This window comes from Canis lupus, chromosome 23, assembly GCF_011100685.1.
Source record: "Canis lupus familiaris isolate Mischka breed German Shepherd chromosome 23, alternate assembly UU_Cfam_GSD_1.0, whole genome shotgun sequence".
Lineage (NCBI taxonomy): Eukaryota > Metazoa > Chordata > Mammalia > Carnivora > Canidae > Canis > Canis lupus.
The window spans coordinates 1,740,692-1,767,755 of NC_049244.1; the positions used below are offsets into that span (position 1 = coordinate 1,740,692).

General features: G+C 41.0%; 1 protein-coding gene across 10 annotated transcripts in view; it reads left to right on the forward strand.

Annotated features, from left to right (window-relative positions):
• Positions 1-254: 254 nt before the first annotated feature.
• The window catches only part of GINS1 (GINS complex subunit 1), a 39,300-nt gene continuing 12,490 nt past the window's right edge, over positions 255-27,064 (forward strand). For 4 of the 10 annotated variants that reach the window (XR_005376773.1, XR_005376771.1, XR_005376772.1 and 1 more), the window contains exons 1-5: positions 258-488; positions 6,334-6,398; positions 10,328-10,426; positions 10,937-11,027; positions 16,822-16,938. Coding sequence is in view for 7 of the 10 variants with exons in the window: in XM_038570245.1 (XP_038426173.1) it covers positions 414-488; positions 6,334-6,398; positions 10,328-10,426; positions 10,937-11,027; positions 16,822-16,938 (447 nt within the window). In the remaining 3 variants the exon portion in view is untranslated. Of the gene's footprint in view, positions 489-633; positions 793-1,355; positions 1,643-2,780; positions 2,984-6,333; positions 6,399-10,327; positions 10,427-10,936; positions 11,028-16,821; positions 16,939-20,626; positions 20,702-22,733; positions 23,249-27,064 lie in introns of those variants that run through there. The other 6 variants (XM_038570242.1, XM_038570243.1, XM_038570239.1 and 3 more) reach the window with 6 other exon arrangements.

Sequence of the window (27,064 nt, forward strand, 5' to 3'; positions counted from 1 at the left end):
TCTCAACCTCAGAGTGAACCCCCTTGGTCATAAATAAAAATGAATGAATAAATGGAAAAAAGAAGTTGCGAGATAAGCATCCATCGCGAGCTGCGAGTCTGCTCAGACCAGGTGGATCGCAGCCGGGGAGCCGGCCTGGGGCAGTACGCGGCACCCACCCCCCGCCTCCGCCCCTCCTAGAGTGCGGCTGCGCGGCGGCGGCAACTGTCCCTTGGCCGCCGCCGTAGGCCGCGAGGCCCAGAGCGCGTTTCTATTGGTTGGGCGTGTTTGGCGCCAAAGAGCCGGGCGGAGGCGAGTGTCGGCCGCTGTGGGACCGGGAACCGTGGGAGCCCCGGGCGGCGTGCGTGACCCCGGCGACTGTTGGCGTGAGAGCCGGCGGTCGACGTGGGCCTCGGGACCGGAGCGCGTAGGCTATGTTCTGCGAGAAGGCCATGGAACTGGTCCGCGAGCTGCATCGCGCGCCAGAAGGGCAGCTGCCGGCCTTCAATGTGAGGGAGGACGCGGGGAAGCGGGCTAGTCTTGCTGAGGGGCCGGGGCGGGGGCGGGGGCCGGGGCCGGGGCCGGGCCGGGGCCGGGGCCGGGGCCGGGGCCGGGGAGGGGAGGCGACCCTGGGGTTCTGCCCTGTCCCTGCAGACCCGGATGTGGGACTGGATCCTGAGATCTTGGAGGCCGGGTTTTCTCGCGGGGCCTGCTCTGAAGTCGGAAACAGACATTTTGGAACACGGGAAAGCAAGATTTAGCAGGAAAAAGAGAGCACCCCTGTTTTTGCCAGCGAGTTGGTGAATTCTCTGGGTCTGTTTCCCCCCGTGTTTTCCACGCAGAGCAGTACTGCGGGGCTTTGTGTCTGACCGAGCGTTTCTCGGTGCCGGTGACAATCCAGATTTGTTGCGCGCTCGGGCGGGAGCGAGGCCTCTGCGCCAGGCGGGGACCCTGACTGCGTCGTGGGGCCTCGGGCAGTTCCGCAAGCTTTCGGTGCCGGCTTTGTCTTGTGCAAAAAATGGGGAAGCGTGAGGGCTCCTAAGGGCGGCGCAGCCCAGGTTCTCCGGCCTGTGCCCGACAGTAGCGGCGAAGTCCGTGTTTTGTACTTATTTCTACCACGGCTGCTGCTACGACTTGTTACTAATAATATGTGTCTGTTACTTACCCCGACAGGGTACTAAGCACCTGGCCTCTGTTATTGTTATTCTCCTAAGAACCCTTTGAGATTTAAAGCATTTCTTCCAGCCCTGTACACAAAGGCTTGGGGAGATTGAGTATCGTGCCCGTGGCCAGCAAGAAGTGGAACTAAGATTTGAACCCTTGCAGTCCGGCTCCGGATCTGGACTCTAAATTCTACACTTGTCTACCTTCCACAGCATAGGGCAGCGGCTGGGTGGATGCCAGGGCATGTGCTCCCCTGCCAGGGACAGGGGCACAAAGAGTATTAGGATGCACCGTGAGGACACCAGAGAGGTGTACATAGGAGCACAAGGAGGAATACTGGGATGAACCTGGCGTCGAGGAGGGGGCATTTGGCCCACGCCTGGAAGGATGAGATCCCCACCCTGAGAAGGAAGATAGGCATTGCATCCCAAGGATACAGCCGCACAGAGACCCATGGTCACGTAGGAAGGAGTGACTGAGGTGTGCAGAGGCTACAAAGGTGTGTTCTAGGCGGAGGAGCGCCGGGTATTCACGTATAAGGCATTTGGAAGCCAGTAAAGGATTTTAGACAGGGGAGTGTTAGGGAAGGTTTTATGTTTTGAGGATAATGATGGCAGCACGATGCGGAACAGATTGGAAACAAGGAAGAATGGTGGCAGGGAGATGGTTATGGGTGGTTCTGATCGCTCTCAGACCTGCTGTAAGAGCTGGGTGTGATCCAAACTATGTCTGGTCACTGGGCCCACAAATCAGTGTCTGGGTTTCTGAGACAAGGCAAGTAGGACTTACACCTGCTAGAACAGGAGTGGAGATGGGGTGGGTAATGAATGAAAGGGAGAAATCAGAGGGTCTTGGGGGGATTTTCTCTGAGTTACAACATCAGAGTTCAGGAGAAGTGTTTAGGGAAAGGTGAGGTTTTTTTGTTTTTTTTTTTGTTTAAGATTTTATTTATTAGAGACAGAGAGAGAGACAGGCAGGCAGGCAGGCAGGGAGCCCGACGTGGGACTCGATCCCGGGTTTCCAGGATCATGCCCTGGGTTAAAGGCGGCGCTAAACTGCTGAGCCACTGGGGCTGCCCTGAGTTTTGTTTTGAACGTTAAAAAGCGCCTGGTCAAACAGGTCATTTTGCAGATGAGACTGAGCCAAGAGAAATTAAAGATCAATTAAGGGACTGTCTGAACATACAGCATATTGGAGCAGAGCCTCACCTCCGACACAGGTTTCCTAGATTACTGTTCTTTTAGAACAGTTACCTCATTTAAAAAGCTAGGAGACAATAGTGGGAAGTTCAGAGATTCTGGAATGCCAAGGTGTGTAGGCTGTAAAATATGACTCCATACTGCAGTCAGACAGCTGGGCACTTTGAAGGTCATCTAACATAAGAGGAAATAAGCCCAAAGAGGCACAGGCTTGTCAGCAGAAACTGGCCACACCAGCCCTGCAACTGGCTCTTCAGACCCTTAGTCCATCCAGCTCTCTGTTTCACACAAATTTTAAGTGTTGGTTTACCACTTTTGGGAGAGCTGGGGCGGGACTTAGAAGTTATAAAATCACTCCTTTTTCTAGGTCTTAGTTTGGCAGAGCACCTTTTGCACATGCACCTTCTACTGACAGACCCACCTGCCAGCCAGGTGACTGACTCAGTAGCCTGGAAGACTCAGCCTAGGGAGGCTGGCTGCTCTGACACAGCCAAGCAGGGACAGGCCAATCCATCTGATTGATCTGAGGGCTGATAGGCCCATTACCCACATGACTCTTCAAGAATCATTCCTCCCAGGAAGATGATAGTCACTGGATTTAGAGCAGGAACTCTGCCTTGTTCATTCCAGGATCTCTCAAGGTTAGTTGCTGTGTTCAGCAAATTGAAATGATTGTCCACTTTCTATATGCAGAACTGGTAATAGTTTAAGTGAGTTTTTAGGAAAATTACCGTAGGCTCCCAGCCTGACATGGGAATACAAAACAGTGCAATTTTTCACTACAGATTTAAAAAAAAAAATTAAATATGAAATCATTTTTATAAAATTGTCTATTTTTATAGAACTATTTTACACATCTTTTGTATACCTGTAGATCTATTAATCATGCAGGAGTTTCAGCTATTCCTTAAAATATTATTTGCTGATAAAAGAAATATTTAACAATTCTTTTTTTTTTTTAAGATTTTATTTATTTATTCACGAGAGACACACAGAGAGAGGCAGAGACATAGGCAGAGAGAGGTAGCACCAGGCTCCTTGAGGGGACCCCAGTGTAGGACTGGATCCTGAGACTCCAGGATTATGCCCTCAGCTGAAGGCAGACACTTAACCACTGAGCCACCAGGCATCTGTGTGTCTGTCTCTCTTTTTTTTTTTTTTAATATTTTTTTCTTTTATTTTCAATTTATGATAGAGAGAGAGAGAGAGGCAGAGACACAGGCAGAGGGAGAAGCAGGCTCCATGCACCGGGAGCCTGACGTGGGATTCGATCCCGGGTCTCCAGGATCGCACCCTGGGCCAAAGGCAGGCGCCAAACCGCTGCGCCACCCAGGGATCCCTCTCTTTTTTTTTTTTTTTTTAAGATTTTATTTATCTATTTGACAGAGAGCACAAACAGGGGAAGCAGCAGGCAGAGGAAGAAGGAGGAACAGGCTTCCCACAAAACAGGGAGCCCCATGCAGGGCTTGATCTCAGGACCCTGGGATTATAACCCGAGCTCGAGGCAGATGCTTAATCGACTGAGTGACCCAGGCACCCCTATTTAACTGAATTCTAATAAATCAGACTTCTCCATGCTCTCTTTTTAACTACTTAATGAAAGGGAAGACAGAGGTCATGCTTAGGTTTTTTATTGGGAATTATGTATTTTCTTATGTTTGAACAGGGTTAAGTTGTTTTGTAGTTATATTAATAATGCTAAAATGTTTTTGTTAATACATATATGTTGGCCCTAAAAATAGTTGGGTCACTTATCTTTGGATTGCTGACTACCTACTGTGTAATGTTTTTGAACTCCAAAATTTTAATGTTTGTATCCTTCCAAAGGAAAATCTTTAAAAAATTTGTCCAAGATAGGTAGTAGAGAAATTCCTTTGGTCCTTCCATTGTTGCAAACCAAAAGTGTTTTTTTTTTTTTTAATTTTTTTATTTACTTATGATAGTCACAGAGAGAGAGAGAGGCAGAGACACAGGAAGAGATAGAAGCAGGCTCCATGCACCGGGAGCCCGACGTAGGATTCAGTCCCGGGTCTCCAGGATCGCACCCTGGGCCAAAGGCAGGCGCTAAACCGCTGCGCCACCCAGGGATCCCAAGTGTTTGTTTTTTGTAGTAATCTTTTGAGATCTGTTTTCATTAAAGTTATTTACATACTTTTGTCATGCCTTATTGCTTCTATATAGGACTGTTGTGTGGGTTTTTTTGTGGTTAATTTTATTGAGATACTAATTTATAACAACAAAATAAAATTTAGCAGAATGTTTTAATTTTACAACTGTGTACGTCCTTGTAAGCAGCACCACAGTCAAGATTTCTGTCACCCCAAGAATTCCCTTCTCCCTTTCTGTGGCTCCCTACCACCTCCAGCCTTAGGCAACCACAGATGTACTTTCTGTGACTACAGATTATATTTGTCTTTTTGAGGGGGAGGGTCTAGATTCAGTGTGCCAGGAGATGCATACTTTTTCTATAAAGGGCCAGCAGGGATCATACAGTATGTATTCCTTTGTATCTGACTTCTTTTGCTTAGTACGATGTATTTGAGAATATCCTTAATCAGTATGTTGATGGTGTTGTATTGTCCGTACTTCATTCCCTTTTATAATGCTTTTTTTTTTTTTTTTTTTAAGATTTTATTCATTTATTCATGAGAGACACAGAGAAAGAGGCAGAGACACAGGCAGAGGGAGAAGCAGTCTCCATGCAGGGAGCCTGACATGGGACTCGATCCCGGTACTCCAGGATCACGCCCTGGGCTGAAGGCGGTGCTAAACCACTGAGCCACCCAAGGATCCCTATAATGCTTTTTTGGTCTATTTTTTTATTGTAGTAAAATATATATAACATGAAATCTTCCATTTTAACCATTTTTATTTTATTTTTAAAAGATTTTTTTATTTCTTTATCACGAGAGACAGAGAGAGAGGCAGAGGAAGAAGCAGGCTCCATGCAGGGAGCCCGATATGGGACTCAATCCTGGGACTCCAGGATCACGCCCTGAGCCAAAGGCAGCTGCTCAATCGCTGAGCCACCCAGGCACCCATTTTAACTATTTTTAAGTGTACACTTCAGCGCTTTCAATTACATTCATATCCTTGTGCAACCATCACTCTTCTTCGAAAACTTTTTCATCAACCCAGACAGAAACTCTGTAACTATTAAGCAATAGCTCCCTACTTCCCTCTTGCCCCAGCCCCCAGTAACCTCTAATCTACTTTCCATCTCCATGAATTTGCCTATTTTAGATATTTTAGGTAAGTGGAATCACACAATATTTTTCCTTTTGTATATGGTTAACTTCACTTAGAATACTGTTTACAAAGTTCATCCATGTTGTTGCACACTGTACTACATTCCTTTTTCTCTACAGATAATAGCCCTTTGAATGGATATACCATATTTGGTTTATTGGTTCATCAGTTGAGGGATATATGGGTGTTTTCACTTTGGGGCTGCCATAAATAATGCTGCTCTGAACATTTATGTACATAGTTTTTTTTTTTTTAAGATTTATTTATTTATGATAGAGAGAGAGAGAGAGAGAGAGGCAGAGACACAGGAGGAGGGAGAAGCAGGCTGCATGCCGAGAGCCTGACGTGGGACTCGATCCCGGGACTCCAGGATCGCGCCCTGGGCCAAAGGCAGGTGCCAAACCGCTGAGCCACCCAGGGATCCCCCTATGTACATAGTTTTTGAATGAATATGTATTTTCAAGTCTCGAGTGTTTAAGAGTGGAATTGCTGGGTAATATGGTAATTCTATGTTTAACTTTTTGAAGAATCATACTGCTTTTCATAGGGCTGTACCAATATTCCTACCTCTAATGTATGAGAGTTCTAATTTCTCCTCATCCTTACCGACACTTGCTATAGCCACCCCTGTAAGGCATAAATGGATTATTGTTTTTTAATAAGAAATGTAGAGTAGATCAAACGTTGCTATAGACTTGGAGGAATTAATGGATGTGTATCGATATCATTTTATGTGTTCTAGGAGGATGGACTCAGGCAAGTTCTGGAGGAGATGAAAGCTTTATATGAACAAAACCAGTCTGATGTGTAAGTTTTATGAGATTGATATTTTTTAAAAGCTTAAGAAATATGATACTGAAATCAGATAATGTCACATCAGTTTTTAGATACGATTTTTAAAAATTTCTATTTACTTATTTTTTAAAGATTTTATTTATTTGAGAGAGAGAGTGAACATGAATGAGCAGAGAGAGGGAGAAGCAAACTCCCCACTGAGCAGGGAGCCCAATGCGAGGCCTGAGCCAAAGATAGATGCTTAACCGACTGAGCCACTCAGGTGCCCCATGATTTTTTTTTTTAATTCTCTGTGAGCCTGATCATACTGTAGCTATACAGGACTGAAGGGATTTGTGTTGACCACCCTAAATGTATACAGATTCGAATCATGCGTGGTACATAGTAGATGCTCAATAAATATTTGTTATTTGAATGATATCACTTGCAAGGAATTAGAGTGAATCTAGAAGAGATGAGATAGGAGCAAATAAAGATCCTAACAGTGAAACAAAATAGTTTCCACTGCTCACTTTCACTAAGAGCTGCCTTAGTGCATTAAAGGGAGAACATTCAATTTATAGACTTGGTAGGAGCAGCAGTGATTTCCAAGCTTGTGCACGGTTCACCAAGAACCAATGCTAATGGAAGGCTACAGCCTGGTGAATGAGAGAGCTCTAGGTTTAGAGAACATTTGGAGCTGAGCATGGTGGTGGCCCAGTGAAGACAGTGAGCTGTGTGACAGAGTTGATAGGTTCTTATGATTTGGTGAAGAGTAAGACAAAAAGAACCACCAACTCCAGGATCAAAGGTGAGATATTCAGATCTCAGGCTAGAGAGAAGTCTGTCTGTGACGTGAAGTTCCATCTTTGGCCTTGTTAGGTACAGTGTTTTTATCAGTTACTTGGGCATAGAAATCAGTAACGTGCTGGTAAGATCTGGTGGAACACATGAACAATGGGAGCATTTTCCAACTGCGATGTTTAAGAAGAGATACAGAAAAATTTTCACAGATGGAATGAGAACCAGAATTGCAGCCAGTTTACAAAAAGTATAAGGCAGAAGTAAAGTCCTAATCTCAAGTTCCCAAGCAATTTGTTTATTATTTCATGCAATTACAGTACTCATTGACTGTGCTGATAAGTGGCTCTGGTATTTCAGCTGTAAACAACACAGTCAAGATGTCTGCCCCCATGGCCTTCACAGTTCAGTGCAGAAGACAGATGTAAATACAGATACACCAAATTGGGATACATGCCGTGAAGGAAAACAACAGAGTTCCAGGGGAGAGAATAATGAATCAAAGATAGGCTTAGATTGAGGAATCCAGGAGTTCTCTCCAAGGAAGAGACATTACAGCTGAGGTCTAAAGGAGAAGCTGGTTTCAATAAGGCAGTGATTGTAGGCAGAAAGCATCCTAGGTGGAAGGAGCAGCATATGCAAAGGCCCTGAGCTGTGAAGGAGGGTGGATGATCAGGACAATGATAGATAAAGAAGGCCAGTGTGGCTGAAGCTTAGCAAGCAGGCAAAGGGTGACATCAGGTGAGATTTTTAAGCGTGTGGCATGTTTATGTTTTCAAAGGTCACCCTGTATTAAGCTGAGTGAAATAAGCCAATCAGAGAATGACAATTATGGTTTCACTCATATGTAGAATATAAGAAGTAATGGAAGGAACCATAAGGAAAGGGGGGAAGCTGAGTAGGGAAAACTGAGAAGACAACAAACCATGAGAGGCTCCTGACTCTAGGAAACAAACAGTATTGCTGAAGGGGGAGGTGAGTGAGGTGATGGGGTAATGGGCATTGAGGAGGGCACGTGATGTGATGAGCACTAGGCGGTATACTATATGTTGGTAAATTGAATTTAAATAGATAAAAATAGGGGATCCCTGGGTGGCTCAGCGGTTTCGCGCCTGCCTTTGGCCCAGGGCGTGATCCTGGAGTCCCGGGATCGGGTCCCGCGTCGAGCTCCCGGCATGGAGCCTGCTTCTCTCTCTGCCTGTGTCTCTGCCTCTCTCTCTCTCTCTCTCTATGTCTATCATAAATAAAAATAAATCTTAAAAAAATAAAAATAAAAAATAAATAGATAAATATAAAAGATAACCCTGTCTGCTATATGGACAGTAGACAAGGGGGACCAAGAGGAGAGGGAAGCATGCTGGTCAGCCAGTTGATAACCAGGTGATAGCATCCTGGTCTCACAGGTGATAGCAGAGGTGACCTTGACTTAGTTGAAAGTGAACAGATTAAAGACAAATTTATTTAGGAGGTAGCTTAATAGGCCTTAGTCCAGTAAGGGAATGATTTTCCTGTATTTGCTATATTTGTACCATTTGCAAATTTGTGATCCAAAATTCCATGCCCCATCCTCCTAATTCCTTGGTGGGTGATGGAAGGCACTCATTATTACCAGTTTCTGTTAAAATTTGTCAGAAAAGATCTATTCCTTTTTAATTGCTGATGTAAAAAAACGGTTTTTTAGGAAGTCCTTATGTACTTAACAAAATACTCTGATGTTATCTTTGTACTTTTTATTTTTTTAAATATTTTATTTATTTATTCATGAGAGACACACAGAGAGAGAGGCAGAGACACAGGCAGAGGGAGAAACAGGCTCCATGCAGGAAGCCCGACGTAGGACTCGATCCGCGGTCTCCGGGATCACCCTGGACTGAAGGTGGCGCTAAACCGCTGAGCCACCCGGCCTGCCCTGTACTGACTGTTTCTTTATAATCCAGAACACATGGTAAACAATGTGGAGAACAAATCTTTCAGAGAGTGACAAGTGTACACAGCAGATCTAGAAGACTTGATACGACAGGGACATAGATTTTGCCTCTATTTTCAAGGCCTAGAGCAGGCACTGCAGGAAGGAATCCTTTTCATATTCATCCAATTCCTTTTAAAACTCCAAAGTAGAGTTTTCCTCATTCTGTACATCTGTCTTTGTTTTTTTTTTCCCCATCATTTTTGTTTTGGTAAAATATAAATAACATAAAATTTGTCATCTCAGTCATTTTAAGTGTACAGTTCAGTAATATTAAATATGTGCATAATGTTACACAGCTGTAATCACCATTCATTTTCATAATCCTTTATTGTGTAATTCTGAAACTCTTTGCCCATTAATTATACATCTGGTTTTTAAATGTGATACTTGTCTAATACCTAAGAGGATGTGCATTTTATTTTTTTTAATTTTTATTTATTTATGATAGTCAAACAGAGAGATAGAGAGAGAGGCAGAGACATAGGCAGAGGGAGAAGCAGGCTCCATGCACCTAGAGCCCGACTTGGGACTCGATCCCGGGTCTCCAGGATCACGCCCCGGGCCAAAGGCAGGCGCCAAACCGCTGTGCCACCCAGGGATCCCGAGGATGTGCATTTTATAGAGTAAAACCAAAATTTTTCCCTCTCTATGTGAAGAACACTGCAGTATAGGACATGTACATAGTTGAAGATCAATAAATATTTGTGGGATAAATGAAGAACCATTTTGACTCCATTGTAACTCACTTTATTGTAAGGATTTGGAAAAACCTACAAAAGAGTAGTACCATTTCAAATAAAAACATGACATAAGACCATAAACCTGTGAACCATGATGTTAAGTTTGTTTCTTATCCCATCATGATAAAGGAATTCCAAAAAGTAAGTAAGCATAATGCTTATCTTTTGAAAATAATGGAGATTAATCAGTGTGCAAAAATTCAAAATACCAAATGCTTAAACAAAACATTGACAGCATGATCTTAGTAGATTAGTTCACTTTTGGCTTTTGGCTTTTTTATCTTTTAATATACTAGTAAAAGCTCTGATGTGGAGGCAGGTACTATTTGGTTAGATTAACTGGTAATTATAAATAGATACAAACATGCAAATCAGTTGTTAGTTGGTTTTGAAAATTTTCCTTATGCTGAAATACACATATTTGTTCTTTTCTTCTTATATATTCTTACCAGGAATGAAGTAAAGTCAGGTGGACGAAGTGACTTGATACCAACCATCAAATTTCGACACTGCTCTTTGTTGAGGAATCGACGCTGTGCTGTAGCGTATTTGTGAGCTTCTCAGTTTTTGCTTGGTGTGGCAGGAAACAGTGGAGGGCTTTCCATGTAGCTTCCTAATTAACTACTTCAAATGGATGACAGAAATTCTTAGATTTATTTTTCTTACAGAAGCATTCTAAATACTTTTTTTTTCCATTAATTTTTTTTATCATGAAAAATCACTGTATTCATAAAACTAGGGAAAATAATATTATGAGCCCCTATGGAGCCATCATATAGGTTTAACAATTTTTAACATTTTGCTGTATTTGCTTCATCTTGTTTTATTCATCTGTGTTAAACTATTCGAAAACATGATGGGATTTTACCATTGAATATTTTAGTATGCATCTCTAAGAAATAAGGACATTTGGGCCTTTTATCCTGTGACCATGGCACCATTCTCAACCTAGAGAAACCAAGAACCCTTCCCCATACCCATCCAGTCCATACTTAAGTTTCCCCATTGTCCCCAAGGCGTCTCCTAGGGTGATGCAGTCTCATACCTTCTTTATATCCCAGGTATGACCGATTGCTTCGGATCAGAGCGCTCAGATGGGAGTATGGCAGTGTCCTGCCCAACGCTCTACGGTTTCACATGTCTGCCGAAGAAGTAAGCTCGTGCTGTTGTTCCCATTTCTGAATGTGAAAAAATGCTTCTGGCATTGTTCTGAAATGGCATTTATAGTATTACTCTTTGTCTTTAACATCTGTTTTTTTAGCACTTTTTTGGTCTGTATGTATTTAGTATATACTGTGATGAGAATGGAGTAATTCTAAATGCTACATGGAAACCTCTCTCATTAACAAAAAAGTCCCATTATGTTACTTATTAGCGATCCATCAGTAGGAATAAAAAACTGGCATTATTATGTAGGGATTTCCATAAAGAGAGAGAGACTGTTGTGTGTATGGGAGCACATGTGCATTTTTCTAATTAGCGTGAATATCTGTAACAAAACTCTTCATTTTTTGAAACAGCTTTAGAAGAATAGGGACTAATTCTTCTTTAAATGTTAGGTAGAGGGGCAGCCTGGGTGGCTCAGTGGCTCAGTGATTTAGCGCCTTCAGCCCAGGGCATGATCCTGAGGTCCCGGGATCGAGTCCTATGTTGAGCTCCCTGAGTGGAACCTCCTTCTCCCTCTGCCTGTCTCTCTGTCTCTCTGTCTCTCTCGGTCTCTCTCTGTGTCTCTCATGAATAAATAAATAAAATCTTTTTATAAATGGAAAATAAATAAAAATAAAAAATAAATAAAAATAAAAATAAAAATAAATAAATAAATAAATAAATAAATAAATAAATAAATAAATAAATAAATAAATGTTTGGTAGAATTCCCCTGGGAAGCCACTTAGTCCTGGAGATTTTTGATGTCTGTTTCAATTTCCTTGCTGGTTATGGGTCTGTTCAGGTTTTCTATTTCTTCCTGTTCTAGTTTTGGTAGATTCAGTTGTGTTTTTTTTTTTTTTTTTTTAAAGATTTTATTTATTTATCCATGAGAGACACATAGAGAGGCAGAGACACAGGCAGACGGAGAAGCAGGCTCCATGCAGGGAGCCTGATGTGGGACTCGATCCCAGGACTCCAGGATCATGCCCTGACCCAAAGGCGGGAACTCAACCGCTGAGCCACCCAGGAATCCCTGGTACATTCAGTTTTATACATCTCTAGGAATGCATCCATTTCTTCCAGATTGCCTTATTTGTTGGCCAATAGTTGCTCATAATGTGTTCATATAATTGTATTACTTTGGTGTTGGTTGTGTTCTCTCTTTTTTCATTCATTATTATATTAATTTAGGTCCTTTCTTTTTGATAAGTCTGGCCAGGGGTTTATCAATCTTATTCTTTCAAAGAACCAGCTTCTAATTTCATTGATCTGTTCTACTCTTCTTTTGATTTCTATTTCATTTATTTCTGTGCTAATCTTTGTTATTTCTCTTTTCCTGCTGGGTTTAGGCTTTATTTGCTGTTCTTTCTCCAGCTGCTTTAGGTGCCACATTGCGTTGTGTATTTTTCTCATTTCTTAAGTAAGGCCTATATTGCTGTATACTTGCCTCTTAGGACCACCTTTGCTGTATCCCAAAGGATCTGTCTGAACAGTTGTGTTTTCATTTTCATTGGTTTACATAAATTTTTAAAATTCCTCCTTAAATTTCCAGGTTGACCCATTCGTTGTTCAGTAGCATGTTGTTTAACCTCCATGTATTAGAGTTCTTTCCAAATTTCCTCTTGTGTTTGAAAGCATTTTAGTCTGAAAATATGCAGGAAATGGTCCCAGTCTTTTGGTACTGGTTGAGACCTGATTTGTGACCCAGTGTATGATCTATTCTGGAGAATGTTCCATATGCACTCGAGAAGAATGCATATTCTGTTGTTTTATAGAAATGGAAGGAAAACTTCCAAAGTCTATGAGGCCAGCTCTACCTTGATCTCAAAACCAAACAAAGACCCCACCAAAAAGGAGAATTACAGACCAATACCCCTGAAGAGCATGAATGCAAAAATGGAATACTACTCAGACATAGAAAAAAAAAATGACATCTTCTCATTTGCAACATTGTGGATGGAACTAGAGGGTATTATGTTAAGCAAAGTAAGTCAATCAGAGAAACAATTATTCTATGATCTCACTCATGTGGAATTTAAGAAACAAAACTGGGACACCTGGGTGGCTCGGTGGTTTTAGCACCTGCCTTCGGCCCAGTCTGTGACCCTGGAGTTCCTGGATCGAGTCCCATGTCAGGCTCCCTGCATGGAGCTTGCTTCTCCCTCTGTGTCTGTGCCTCTCTCTGTGTCTCTCATGAATAAATAAATAAATAAAACCTTAAAAAAAAAAAAAAAAGAAAACAGGATCGTACGGGTAGGGAGGGAAAACTAAAGCAAGCTAAGATCAGAGAGGAAGACAAACCATAAGAGACTCTTAACAAACAAACTGATAGTTGGTGGAGGGGAGGGGGATGGGAAAATGGACTAATTGGGTGATGGACATTAAGGAGGGCATGTGATGTAATAAGCACTGGGTATTATAGAAGACTGATGAATCACTGAACTCCACCTCTGAAACGTATAATACAGTATGTAATTAATTGAATTTAAATGAAAAAAATTATATCATTTAAAAAAAAACCTCTTCATTTGTCTAGTCACTAAGGCTCAAAGCTAGCCCAGTATTTAAGGACATAGGCCTAGAGTCACATGAACTTGGGTTCCTATGTTGTTTCTGCCACTGTCTAATCTTGGGCAAGTGACTTGAGTTCTCTCTATGCCTGCATTTCCTCATTTACAGAATGAGGATGGTAATACCTACTACAGGCTTGCGATGACTTCGATACTATCTAGAGTTTGACTAAATAAACCTCACAGGCTAAGACTGCCCTTAACTGCAGACACCAACCGCAGGTTTGGGGGTTCCCAGGGCTACCCCCCTTCTAATTCACTGGCTTCAAACTTGAGGGTTCTTGCTATCTTAGGTTTGGAGCTTTGAATCCCTTGAGGTCAGTCAAACTTCCAGAGAGCTAGAGATGGAGCTGTCACATGGATAGTGATTGAGCAATGATCCTTGTGTGATGAACACCTGGTAAAAATTCTGGACACGAAAACTTGTGTGAGCCTCCCTGGTCGATGGTACTTTGTATATATTGTTACACATCATTGTGCCAGGTCAGTGTGTCATGATTCCTTAGGGAGAGGACACTGGAAGTTTCATGTTTGCTTACTGTCAGGGAGCAAGAATATCCTGTCCCCATCAAGGTCCTTTTAGCCAGACTAAGAATCCAATTGACTTGATACTTTTTTTTAAAAAACCTTATTTATTTATTCATTAGAGAGAGTGCGTGCCCTTGCACAGTTGGGAGGAGGGGAGAGGGAGAGAGAGGAAATCTCAAGCAGTCCCTGTGCACAGGGACTGGATCTCACCATCCTGAGATCATGACAGTCAAAATCAAGAGTCAGACCTTTAACTGATTGAGCCACCCTGGTGCCCCAACATGAAACAGACCAACAGGAGAAAATCAAATTTCATCATACAAGGAATCTACACATGGAAATTCCAAAAACGGGCAAAATGATGTGTGTGTGTGTATGTATGTATATATATATACTTTTTTTTTTTTTTTTAATGTAAGCTCTGTCCAATGTGGGGCTTGAACTCAAAACTCTTGAGATCAAGAGTCATATGCTCTACCAGCTGAGCCAGCCAAGTGCCCCAAGGGTTAGAGGTTTAGGACTTCAAAGGAAAGAAAGAGAGGACTTTGAGTAAGCAGGCCTTGCTAGGTTCCTGTCTATCTTGTTTGTGGTATAATGTAGTTGTCTTTGGTGATCACTCTTTTCCTAGAGCAAGTCCTCTAAATTGTTTTAAGGCATTTGTAAGGGAGGTAAAGAGCTTTTCCTGAATCTGCTGGGTTTTGATTGCTTTTTAATTCAAAACAGTCTTTATGCCAAACTGGCCCATCTTGGGGCTACCCTGTAGTACCTTCCCAGATCTCACCCTGTGTCTTCCTTCGATTGGTTCTGATTCTTACCCTTTCACTATGGTAAAATTGTGATTGTAAGTGTATTGCTCTCCAGTTCTGTGAGTCATTCAGGTGCATTATTGAACCCAGGGACACAAGCACATGCACACGCACGTACACATACACACACTTTCTAATGAGGTTATGAAGACATTTTTCTGTGTAGTCTTTTAGGAGCTGTATTGCTGTACCTTTCATGAGAAGATCTATGGTACTGGCATTGATGTCTGTGTATAATGTCAAGTTGCATTTTAAATATAGATATGGAGATGATCCACTACCACTTAATTGAAAAGGTCCTCCTTTCCCCATTGCTCTATGTGTGGTACCACTTTTGTCGTAAATTGAGTGTCAATATATCAGGATTTGGGATAGGGAACTTTCTCTTCTATTCTCTTAATCTATCCTCTCACCAATTCTACACTGTTTTTTTTTTTTTTTTTACACTGTTTTAATTATTGTAACTTTATTGTAAGTCTTGTGTAAGTCTTGCCATCTTGTTCTTTTTTAAGTGTCTCAAATATTTTTGTCCCTTTGCCTTTCCATGTAAATTTTAGACTCAGTCAGGTTCTACTGTTTTTTTTTTTAATTGAGATTAAATTGAATCCATAGGTGAGTTGATATTATTATAATACTGAATCATGAATGTGGTATATCCCTCCATATATTTAGGTCTTCTTTAATATCTCTCAACAATGAAAAAGTAACAGATTTACTGAGATATAATTTCTGTACCATCAAGTTTACACTTCTAAAGTATACAGCTCGGGAAGCCTGGGTAGCCCAGCGGTTTAGCACTGCCTTCGGCCCCGGGTTTGATCCTGGAGACCTGGGATCAAGTCCCACATCGGGCTCCCTGCATGGAGCCTGCTTCTCGCTCTGCCTGTGTCTCTGCCTCTCTCTCTGTGTGTCTCTCATAAATAAATAAAAATCTTAAAAAAAATTTTTTTTAAGTATACAACTCTGGTTTTTTTGTACATTCAGAGTTGTACATCTATTACCATCATCTTATTCCAGAATATTTCATCATTCCCAAAAAAAACCTTGTATCCATTATCAGTTACTCCATATTCTTTCCCCTCTTCCTAGCCCCTGAAAGCTAATAATCTACTTTCTCTGTATATAGATTTTTTTTTTAAGATTTTATTTATTTATTCATGAGACACAGAGAGAGAGAGGCAGAGACACAGGCAGAGGGAGAAGCAGGCTCCATGCAGGGAGCCTGATGTGGGACCCGATCCAGGGACTCTGGGATCATGCCCTGAGCCAAAGGCAGATGCTCAACCACTGAGCCACCCAGATGTCCCTCTCTGTATATATAGATTTACATATTAGATTTTTCATTTAAGTGGAATCACGCAATATGTGGCCTTTTGTGCCTTTCACTTAGCATATTTTTAAAGTTCATCTATGTGTTGACATGTACCAGAACTTCATTGATATATGGCTGAATAATATTGATATATGGCTGAATGATATTCCATTGTACAGATAGACATATCCACTCATCAGTTGATGGACATTTGGGTGTTTTTCTCAGCAGGTTTTATAGTTTTCAGAAAATCTGCCAATGCAGAGTTTGAAGAGATCATAATTCTGAAATGGTGTATTTTTCATGGTTCTGTACCTGGTGGAATATTCCTTAGGTCTGTGATTATGCTAGGATGTAACTTCTGTGAGAATAGAGATTTTTATTCACTTTGTTAAATGATCCATCCTAAATCCCCAGACCAGTGCTGTTCATAGCAGGCAATCAGTAATACTTGATTTAAATGAGTGCATGGTCAGTAATGATCTATGTGGGGAAGTGTGCTGTTTATGAAAGGATGAGTATACAATTTCTGCAAGTTTGTTTTCTTATAACTTTGTCAAATGACCATCTTTATGTTTACAGGTGGAGTGGTTCAATCATTATAAAAAGTCCCTTGCTACTTATATGAGGTCACTGGGAGGAGACGAAGGTTTGGACATCACGCAGGATATGAAACCTCCGAAAAGCCTATATATAGAAGTAAGTATACCGTAAAGACAGATTTTTCGGCCAGCCCTGGTGTTTCAGTGGTTTAGTGCCGCCGTCTCTCTCTTTCTCTCTCTGTCTCTGTCTCTGCCTCTCATGAATAAATAAATAAAATCTTTTAAAACAATAAAAAATAAAGACAGATTTTTCTTGGTGTGCCTGCCTGGCTCAATTGGTAGGGCATGTGGCTCTTAATCTCAGGGTGGTGAATTTGAGCCTTGTGTGGGGTGTAGAGGTTACTTAAAAATAAAATCTTTAGGGCAGCCTGGGTGGCTCAACGGTTTAGCGCCACCTTCAGTCCAGGGCATGATCCTGGGGACCTGGGATTGAGTCCCATGTTGAGCTCCCTGCATGGAGCCTGCTTCTCCCTCTGCCTGTGTCTCTGCCTCTCTCTCTCTCTCTCTCTCTCTCTCTCTCTCTCTCTCTCTCTCCCTCTCTCCCCCTCTCTCCCCCCCATCTCTCATGAATAAATAAAAATAAAATCTTAGAAAAAAAAGAAAAAAGAAAGAAAATGGATTTTTCTTTAATGCATAGATTATGCTTAGAAACTGTTGTCTAAGAGGGAAGAGTATATGAATATATATTAATACACATTAAGAAAGAAAGGAAACATATATCCAAACCAAAAATACTACCTCTAAGGGGTGGTGTGAATAGGGTAGAAGGTTTCTCAGTGTGCATATTTTTAATAGTTGTAAATTTGGAACTATGTAAATATTTTACATATTATTAAAAATTAAAACAAAACGGAAAGCCAGCCCACAGATTTTGAAAGCACAATGAAAGAAATGAACCTATGTTTCAAGTTGGTAGATTAGTCAAACAGGAATTACTTTAAATTACTTTAAAATACATAAATTGATTGTATATACCTAGTAGATACGTCCTAGGGATGAAAAGAGTTACAGAGAAATCTTAACCTGTTTTTAGTAATCATATTATTAGTAATAATATCAGTGATAATAAGAGTAATAATATTACTGTTACTATTACTGTTATTTTGAAACAGTTTATATATTGCTAAATCAAGCAAAAAAGTAGTGGTACCAGGAGCCAAGATTTTCAAAATAAGGGACTAGAGTTTCGAATATTAAAATGAAAAAGTTAAATGAAAGTCCTATATTCCCAAACTGGAGTTTGAAAAATCAGCATGGACTCATGTTGAATCATCTCTCTTTTCAAAAAAGTGTTTTTTAGCTGTGTCCACTAGACAGACCTAGAAACACCAACAGCCCAGAGCCACAAGCATCCAAATTCTGGAGTCTAATGCCATTTCCCACTAAAGAAAACCAGACTTAACTAGAGGGGAGATAAAAGGCTGATTCCAGATCCTAAATAAAAATGCACAAGCTGTGCTTGGAATACTTGTTTTCCTAGAAAGCACAGTGTATTGAGTATTAAGGACTTCAGTGGGGAGTGCCAAGTAAGTGGGAGCAGTGAATCGAATCACATTGGTTATGTCGAAAGCATGAATGCATAATGAGACCAAATAATAACAACGTAAGAAAAATCTTTTTGGTCCCCCTTAGAGAATAATGAGGGATGCAGCTATTCTGAAAAGCAGTGAATAAAAAGTATGGGATCAGGCATCCGTCGGCTTTTACTGTACAAACTGTATCTCAGGGTAACCAAGTTGTTTACAAGGGAAATTTCTTCTTAATAGAAGAATTCCAGCTTACAAATGCAGTAGGAATAAAAGAAGTTAATTAATGCCGTTTTGTAGCCATAACTCATGGAGGCAAATAGATTCTAAAACCAGTAGGTAGGTAAAAAGTTAATGGAGATAATGGTGAGGTTTATGGATGGGTACAGGTAACACCTAGACCTACTGATCAATCTTAACATCCAGAAAGGAACAGTCAGACATTTTGTGCTTCATGAGGTCTTGCAAGAGGAAGTGTATAACACCCTTTGTCAGAAAATCAAACCTGATTTGATGTAGCCTCTAGATGTAACTTCAGTGTATAGGAACATGTTAAGTGATCCCACAAGGACCCAGAAGAAAATCTAGTTTGTGGGAAACTCCCAAAGTACCCATTTTATTTAGCAATACATTGCCAAGGGGAAGGGGGCAAAGGGAGAAAACTACTGCATAGATTAAAAGACATGGAGACCTGTCAGAAATGTGTCTGTGTAGCTTTTGTTGGATTCTGATGTAACATGGCAGCTTTAAAGAAACAAAGGAGGGACTGTGGATACTAACTGGATATTTCATGATAGTAAATAAATTATTAAGATGTGATAACAGTATTACGATTATGTTTCTTAAAAAAGAATCTTATACCTGAAAGTAACATAACACTACCTAGAATTAAAATAAAAACTAAAAAAAAAAAAAAGAAATTCAGTGAAACCAAAAGCTGATTCTTTATGAACAGAGAATAAAATTAATAAACCTCTAAAAAATTAAATATAAGAGATCTTATTTTGTAGAAATAGATACCAAAATATAGTTGAAATGGTGTGTAGGATTTGCTTCAGAATAATCCAGAAGTAGGCTGGCCACATGTTGATACTTGTTGAAGCCAGTTTTGGAGTGTTTGAGATTGCCCATAATTAAAGTCTATATTATTAATAATAATCCTTGATTATTAATGATTCTTAATTAGTATTATTTATTATCAAGAAGCAAAAAGGTGGTAGTAGTGGTGGGATTTTTCTTAAGTGGTATTTCTTGAACTAAGAATACCCTTGGAGGTCATGTTAAGATTCCAGAGGTGTCATAGGACATGAAATTACCTAGGAAGAGTAGAAAACCGGAACTTACTGTTGGGTTGGCTTCACTCATACCAGTGCAAGCCCTGGGGCACCAACTCCTGTCCTGAGTTCCCATGGGACTGGAAGCTTGCCCCTCTGGTGTCCTGTGGCAGCCTGAGAGCCAAAGGCTGTCGGTGATCTTGGCTGGTAACAAGTGGTTACCAGAAGGCTGCCTTCGACCCTTCCCACCTTCAACCAAGAACTTCTCTTGATTCTTATGACGTGTTTGCATCTGTTCTTCCATGATATACTTCTATGTATTCCTGGGAAAGAACTTGAATATTTAAGGAAATTGGATGAATCTTTTTTTTTTTTTTAAGATTTTATTTATTTATTCATGAGAGACACAAAGAGAAAGCGGCAGAGACACCAGCAGAGGGAGAAGCAGGCTCCATCTAGAAAGCCTGATGTGGGACTCGATCCCGGGACTCTGGATTATGCCCTGAGCCAAAGGCAGACAGTCAACCACTGAGCCACCCAGGCATCCCTGGATGAATCTCTTTAAAACAGAAATTGTGGAAACTTACCTGTGTCCTAATCTCAGATACTGATAGTTTATAGAAGAATCTCTAAGAGGCAAATTGGAGTCGATCTAAAGCATTCTCTTTTAGTAAGTACATATTTTGATCAGGATTTGCAGAGGGAACACAGTACGTGACACTGTCTTCCCCCACCAGCTCCCTGAGTCTCCTTGCTGTTGACACGAACATACACATACATTTGGAGATCCTGCCATTCTTCTTCCTCACCATCCAAACAGGACAATCAGTACCTCAGTAAGGAGGCCCAGGCCCAGGTACACAGAGATGGAATAGACAGGCAGAAAGCCTAGTATTTGTACTGTGGGTACTTTTATAACCCCTATTTACTTTATGGTGACTACATATTAAAAATTATTTAGATAAAACACAGTTTTTCTTTTCAGGTGCGGTGTCTAAAAGACTATGGAGAATTTGAAGTTGATGATGGTACTTCAGTCCTATTAAAAAAAAATAGCCAGGTATTTCTCATCTTGAGATACTTTATTTTTTTTATTTATTTTTTTAAAGATTTTATTTATTTATTCATGAGAGACACAGAGAGAGAGAGAGAGAGGTAGAGATACAAGCAGAGGGAGAAGCAGGTTCCACGCAGGGAGCCCGATGTGGGACTCAATCCCGGGACTCCAGAATCACACCCTGGGCCAAAGGCAGGTGCTAAACTGCTGAGCCACCCAGGGATCCCTACATCTTGAGATACTTTAAATCTTATGAGAGTGTTGAATGATAGAGATGCTAGAATCACTAGCAAGATAAATGTTACTTTGTTTATAATATATATAAACACATATAACAAATGCAAGCTATAATAAATAGTTTCCTAAACAAAGGTTGAGCATTTTAAAAGCAAATTTTCAGGGGACCCAAAATCTTTGGTTATTAGAGCAAAATTTCCCTCCCAGGTATTCTCTTAGAAGTAGGATACTAATGAGTAGAAAGCAGATGGTCAAGAAGTGCTCTCATACAAATCTGTATCTCTGGAGGACTCTGCAGGAAGCTGTGGTTCACAAGAACAAAGCTATCCTCATAAAGCAAGATAGAAGAAAACTTCGTCTCAAACACCATGCTATGTTTGAATTTCCTTCTCAAGCTCTATAGCTGATCTCCCCACCAGAGTGCCCAAGTGGGACTGGGGCAGGTAGAAGCCAGCTGAGGCCCTCTTCCTGCTCCAGTGCTAGACAGTTGTCACTCTGTGGACCATGCAGAAGCCTTCCCTTTGAGATGTTTTTAACTTGTCTCTCAGTATTGCCCTACCCTCAATTATAAAAATAGAGGACAGTTTTATATGTCTTTTACCTAGTATATGTTCATCTACTTCTCAAATGTCTGATCACATCTAAAACAAGTTTTCTTTTTTTTAAGGATTTTATTTATTCATGAGAGAGAGGCAGAGACACAGGCAGAGGGAGAAGCAGGTTCCATGCAGGGAACCCGATGTGGGACTTGATGCCTGGACTCCAGGATCATGCCCTGAGCCAACAGCTCAGACACTTAACTGTTGAGCCACCCAGGTGTCCCTACATTTCACATTCTTAAAGCATTTTAAAAATTTATTTAACAAATTAGGGTGTCTTCAACAGCCCTGTGTCTTCCTGATTGGTCAGGAGGGATTTATTTGGTCCTGGGTCCCACAATAGGCCTGTGAGCTGGTGTGGAAGGCCCATTAGGTGCGTAGGGCCGCTGAGCCACAGCACGCCTCCCTGAACAAGTGTGACAATCCCTCATGCTACAGTTCTTCTCTCAGACTATTTGCTCTGAACTTCCTAATATACCATTTTTTGTTTTTAGCCAAGTATGTCCATCTTTTCTTTGAGATTTTTTTGGTTACCTGTGAGCTTGGAAAGTTTTTCTGCCTTGCTGCCTACACTTCCCCCACCCCAGACTTCAGGAAATGCTTCATTTTAAGCCTGTGTGTTTTGAGGGAATCTGACAGGGAGGCTCCTTTAGGTCCCAGAACGAGAGTGGTTTCCTCTTGGGAGGACACAGTTATGAGCAGTAGCTGGGTATCTTCATGCACAGCATATGAACAGCACCCGTGTCACAGATTACAGATACTTTTAATCCTTGAAAAATACAGGAGGAAGGTGGCCACTCTTGTTATGACAAGAATAAATGTTCAGGCTAGTACTAGAGAAGGCTTCATGGAGAAGATGCTCCTTTCTGATCTTCCCAACCAGGTCTTGTCCCACTTGTGACCCACTGCTGCGGAATCTCACCCCTGGGTTTACTGTTCATAAATCCCAAAATGCAGACACTGAGCAAAATTCCTACTGGAGTTAAGCTCAATGGAAGCAAACTGAATTTGTTTATAAAACTCAGAATTCAGTATAGTTTTAAGTGGCTTCAATTTCAGTTGACTGAAGTAGCAAATATCCTTAAGTTTAGCTTTCAGCTACTTAGCTGTTGAAAAATATGTAATCGGTTGCAGCTTTTTAGTGATGCAAAATGTCACTTTAAATTCCTTTCTAATCCTTTCTCCCCATTTCCCCTCAGCATTTCTTACCCCGATGGAAGTGTGAGCAGCTGGTTAGACAGGGAGTTCTGGAGCACGTGCTGTCCTGATCTTGTACTATGGCAGCACAAGGAGGAACCACACCATGGAAAGTTCTACGCGTCCCTCCTGACCTCGCCTCTTTGGCTTTAAAAGTTAAGACATTCTGTAAGATTACCAGAAGTGTGTGGCTGAGGGGTGAGGATTCATCCTCCGCTTTGTAATGAACTGAAAGCTATATCTGTATTTATAATCATAGCATTCTTTCAGTTACTGCAATATGGTTTTTTGACCTTTTTTTTTTTTTAATGAAAGTAAACATCTGTTATGTTTGATTTTCTTTTATTTTTTTTCTCCCCAGTAATGACTTTATTTTTTCAGTGAATGTCTCCAGCCCACAATATAGCATACCGCCTTAAAGTACAAATCCAAGGAAGGTAATACCTTTCTTAAGTTACAAAACTGGCAAATTAATACAGTACTCTTTAATACAATAAAATCCTTTTTTGTTTTTGGAGTCCTGTATTACTTTATTAATAATTTTCACTCCAAAAGTGTCAGTTAAGTACCAAAACAAAACTGTGGTTTATAATGGTGGTTTATAGCAGGACAAGTTATTTTATACAAATTAATATGTCTTTCTTAAAAACTACATAATTTCTCCTTTTATTTATTTACTTTAGAGAAGAAGTGGGTGGGGGGGATGAATCTTACAGGCTCCACACCCTAGTGTGGAGTCTGAGGCGGGGCTCAGTCTCAACAGCCCTGAGATCATGACCTGAGCTGAAATCAAGAGTCAGATGCGCAACCACCTGAGCTATGAGGAAGCTATGCTTCCTTGTAGGGAGCATTCCCTCCGGGTGCCTGGCGGGCTCACTTCCTTGTTCTCAAGGTTGTGAGTTGGAGCCCTACAATGGGTATAGAGATTAAATTGAAATAAGACTTAAAAATAAAGAACATTCCCTCATACAAGTTTGTGAGGTTTACCATAGCTGAGTAATTGTATGTATTCCGGTGGCTCTGCCTTGTAAGAGTTCTGATGAGTGACAAGCTTTAAAATTCTACCTTAAAGATCAATATACCAGTATGATTTCCAGGTACTTTTCAAAAAACATGAAATTTCTGCATAAATACTGGAATCATCAAAATTAGGTGGTCATTTCAAACAATACCACTTTCAGATGGTCCCTTTTATTTAGAAAACCTATACCTCTTTGTTTTGATGAAAAGTCATATAGCTTTTCTAAAGTTTATTTAAAAAAAAAAAACCTACCTACAATATGGTTGTTTTTTAAATTCAGTTAGCCAACATCAATATAGTTTGGGTTTGTTTTTTTTTGTTTGTTTGTTTGTTTGTTTTTTAGATTTTATTTATTCATGAGAGACACAGAGAGAGGCAGAGACACAGGCAGAGGGAAAAGCAGGCTCCCTGCAGGGAGCCCGATGTGGGACTCGATCCCGGGACTCCAGGATCATGCCCTGAGCCAAAGGCAGACACTCAACCATTGAGCCACCCAGGTGTCCTGGAATTTTAAATAATCTCTTGCTGCATAGGGAAAAGGTAGGTCTCTGCATCTTGTGTTGTTTCTGGTGGTGTGTGTTGTACAAACCCGGAAGCTGGGTTCCTGGGATACCCTGGGATACCTGTGATGTTTCCACATCACATGGGCAGATGGAGATGATGGTCTATCCAAGTTTTCAGTGTATGTGTTTTTTTAGAGTGGTAGGCAGCAAAGTTTATTGAGCGATAGTAAAGTCCTAGTACAAAGCTCGTGAAAAAGGAGGGGACCTGAGAGGGTTGCCCCAGTATACGTAACGTTTAATGATCTATTATCTGGCTCTTTGGGAAGGCAGAAAAGGACACTGGATTTTCCCATTTCCAATAAAATTGATCTGGCTCTTGCCTGCAAGTTTGTGGGGTGGGAACCAGCATCATCATGTGGGAGAAGGGAATAGAAATGGGGGCTAAAACAGGAACTTTGTACAGTTTTCACCCCAGATTCACACTGTAAAGTCACATGAAGCTGGTTGGCAAGGTGGGAGGCACCTTCTGTTGTCTGGTGACCTCTGGGCAGTTGGGGCTGGAAAGGCAGAGTGCTCCTGCCTGGTGGGCAGTGGCCTTTCCCCAGCCCCCTCCACGGCCCACAGCCAGTACAGTAATCTGAAAGAGGCATTCTGTGTAAAAGTCCAGATAAGCCCAGGACCTGGCATGTATTAAATGTGCAGTTTCATTTTTACATAGGGGAAATATCTGGTCAAAATTATATAAAGAAATCAAGTTATAGAAAGGCTTTACTTGGGATATGGAGTTGTATGTTTTCATACCTACTGAGGTCTGTAGGTATGAAAGATTATTACAGATTATTTTCATTATTGAAAAGAATTTCTCGATACTTTTTGTGGCCAGATCAGATTTTCATCTAAATCTCTGCAGATAAACAATAAGGAAAACTTCCCAAGTGAATGGGATGGATGATGTTGATATTTTAACTGTGGGTCTGTAGCCACTGCCCTCATTCTACTCCCCAACATGTGGAAACATGCAGCCAGGTGAGCCCTGCAGTCCACAAGAGTCCACTGTGAGGATAAGCGGCTGTGAGGGACGTTGCTGTGTTGCCAGCCCAGCAGCATTCCCAAACTTACATTTAATTTCCTAAATAGAATAGTAAGTATATTCCTTATTTGAAATCAATGTATAGGAGTTGGAAATATGAAATTTTGGATGTTTTATTGATTTATATCAACTGCCTCTCTATTTAGAATTGTGGTTAGAATTTTAAGCATGATTATTCTTTTTGTTTTTTTAAGATTTTATTTATTTATTCATGAGAGACACAGAGAGAAAGAGGCAGAGACCTAGGCAGAGGGAGAAGCAGGCTCCATGCAGGGAGCCCGACGTGGGACTTGATCCCGGGACTCTAGGATCATGCCCTGAGCCGAAGGCACATGCTAAACCGCTGAGCCCCCCAGGGAGCCCCTAAACATGATTATTCTTACATATATGTTTATTATATATGATATATATGCTTATATATATTACATATATGTGCAGTTAGAAAACGTAGGAAGTGAGAAAGTAAGTGCCCCCTTCCCTGGCAAACCTACTACCCAGTGTGTACACTGTTAACTGATCACACACAAAGTCCAATTCCATTTCCTTCTAAGCAGTTTCCTAGTTATGTTCTAGATTTTGTTCCTAATGTGAATGCAATCTTTTTTTTCTATTTTATTTCTTAACCAACTTTGGCTGATACATGTAAAGAGCAGCAAATCATGATGACCTGGCCACATTCTAATATTTATATAACCTCATTTTTCATTTTGATTTTGTTGACCATGTGAACACACACAGAAAAGGTGGGTGTCAAGAGGCCCTCAAAAAAACAAGAACCACCTGCTGACACTGTAATTAATGTTTGAGTTCCAGCATTCAGAGCTGCAAGAAAATAAATTTCTGTTCAAGCCACCCAGTCTGTGATTTTGTTAGGGAAGCCCTAAGCAAACTAATACAGGATGTTAAATAGTTTTTCTTAAAAATTAATTTCCGGGGCAGCCTGGGTGGCTCAGAGGCTTAGCATCGCCTTGGGCCCAGGCCGTGATCCTGGAGACCCGGGATCAAGTCCCATGTCCAACTCCCTGCATGGGGCCTGCTCCTCCCTCTGCCTGTGTCTCTGCCTCTCTCTCTCTCTCTCTCTCTCTCTGTGTGTCTCTCATGAATAAATGAATAAAATAAATAAACCTTGAAAAAAATTAATTTCTATTGATGGACACTGAATTGTACCCAGCCTTTTGCTACTCTAACTGACAAAGCTAATGTAAGTAACCTGGTACATATATCATTTTAAACATGTGGCTTAATCTGTAGGTTAATTATAATTTTTATTGCCTTTGCCAAAATATATAGGAATTCTAATAATTTGTACTATCACCAGAAATGAGTGATGGTAACTGTGCCCTTCCCCATTCCATCCTTGCTAGTAGTGCATTTTTTCCCATTTTGGGCTGTTAGAAAAAAATATGCCAGGCACATCTGTGTACAAGTCTTGAATGGACATATATTTTCTTTTCAGCAAATGATTAGGAGTAGAAGATATATAAATATATTTAACTTTTTTTTAAAGATTTTTATTTCTCTGAGAGAGGGAGAGAGAGAGCAGGGGCGGGGCAGAGGGAGGAGGAGAAGCCGACTCCCTGCTGAGCAGGGAGCCAGATGAGGGGCTCAGTCCCAAGACCCTGAGCTCATGACCTGAGCCAAAGGTAGGCGCTTAACCAGCTGAACCACCCAGGCACCCAAATATATTTTTAACTTTTTAAGAAACTGCTAAATTCTTCC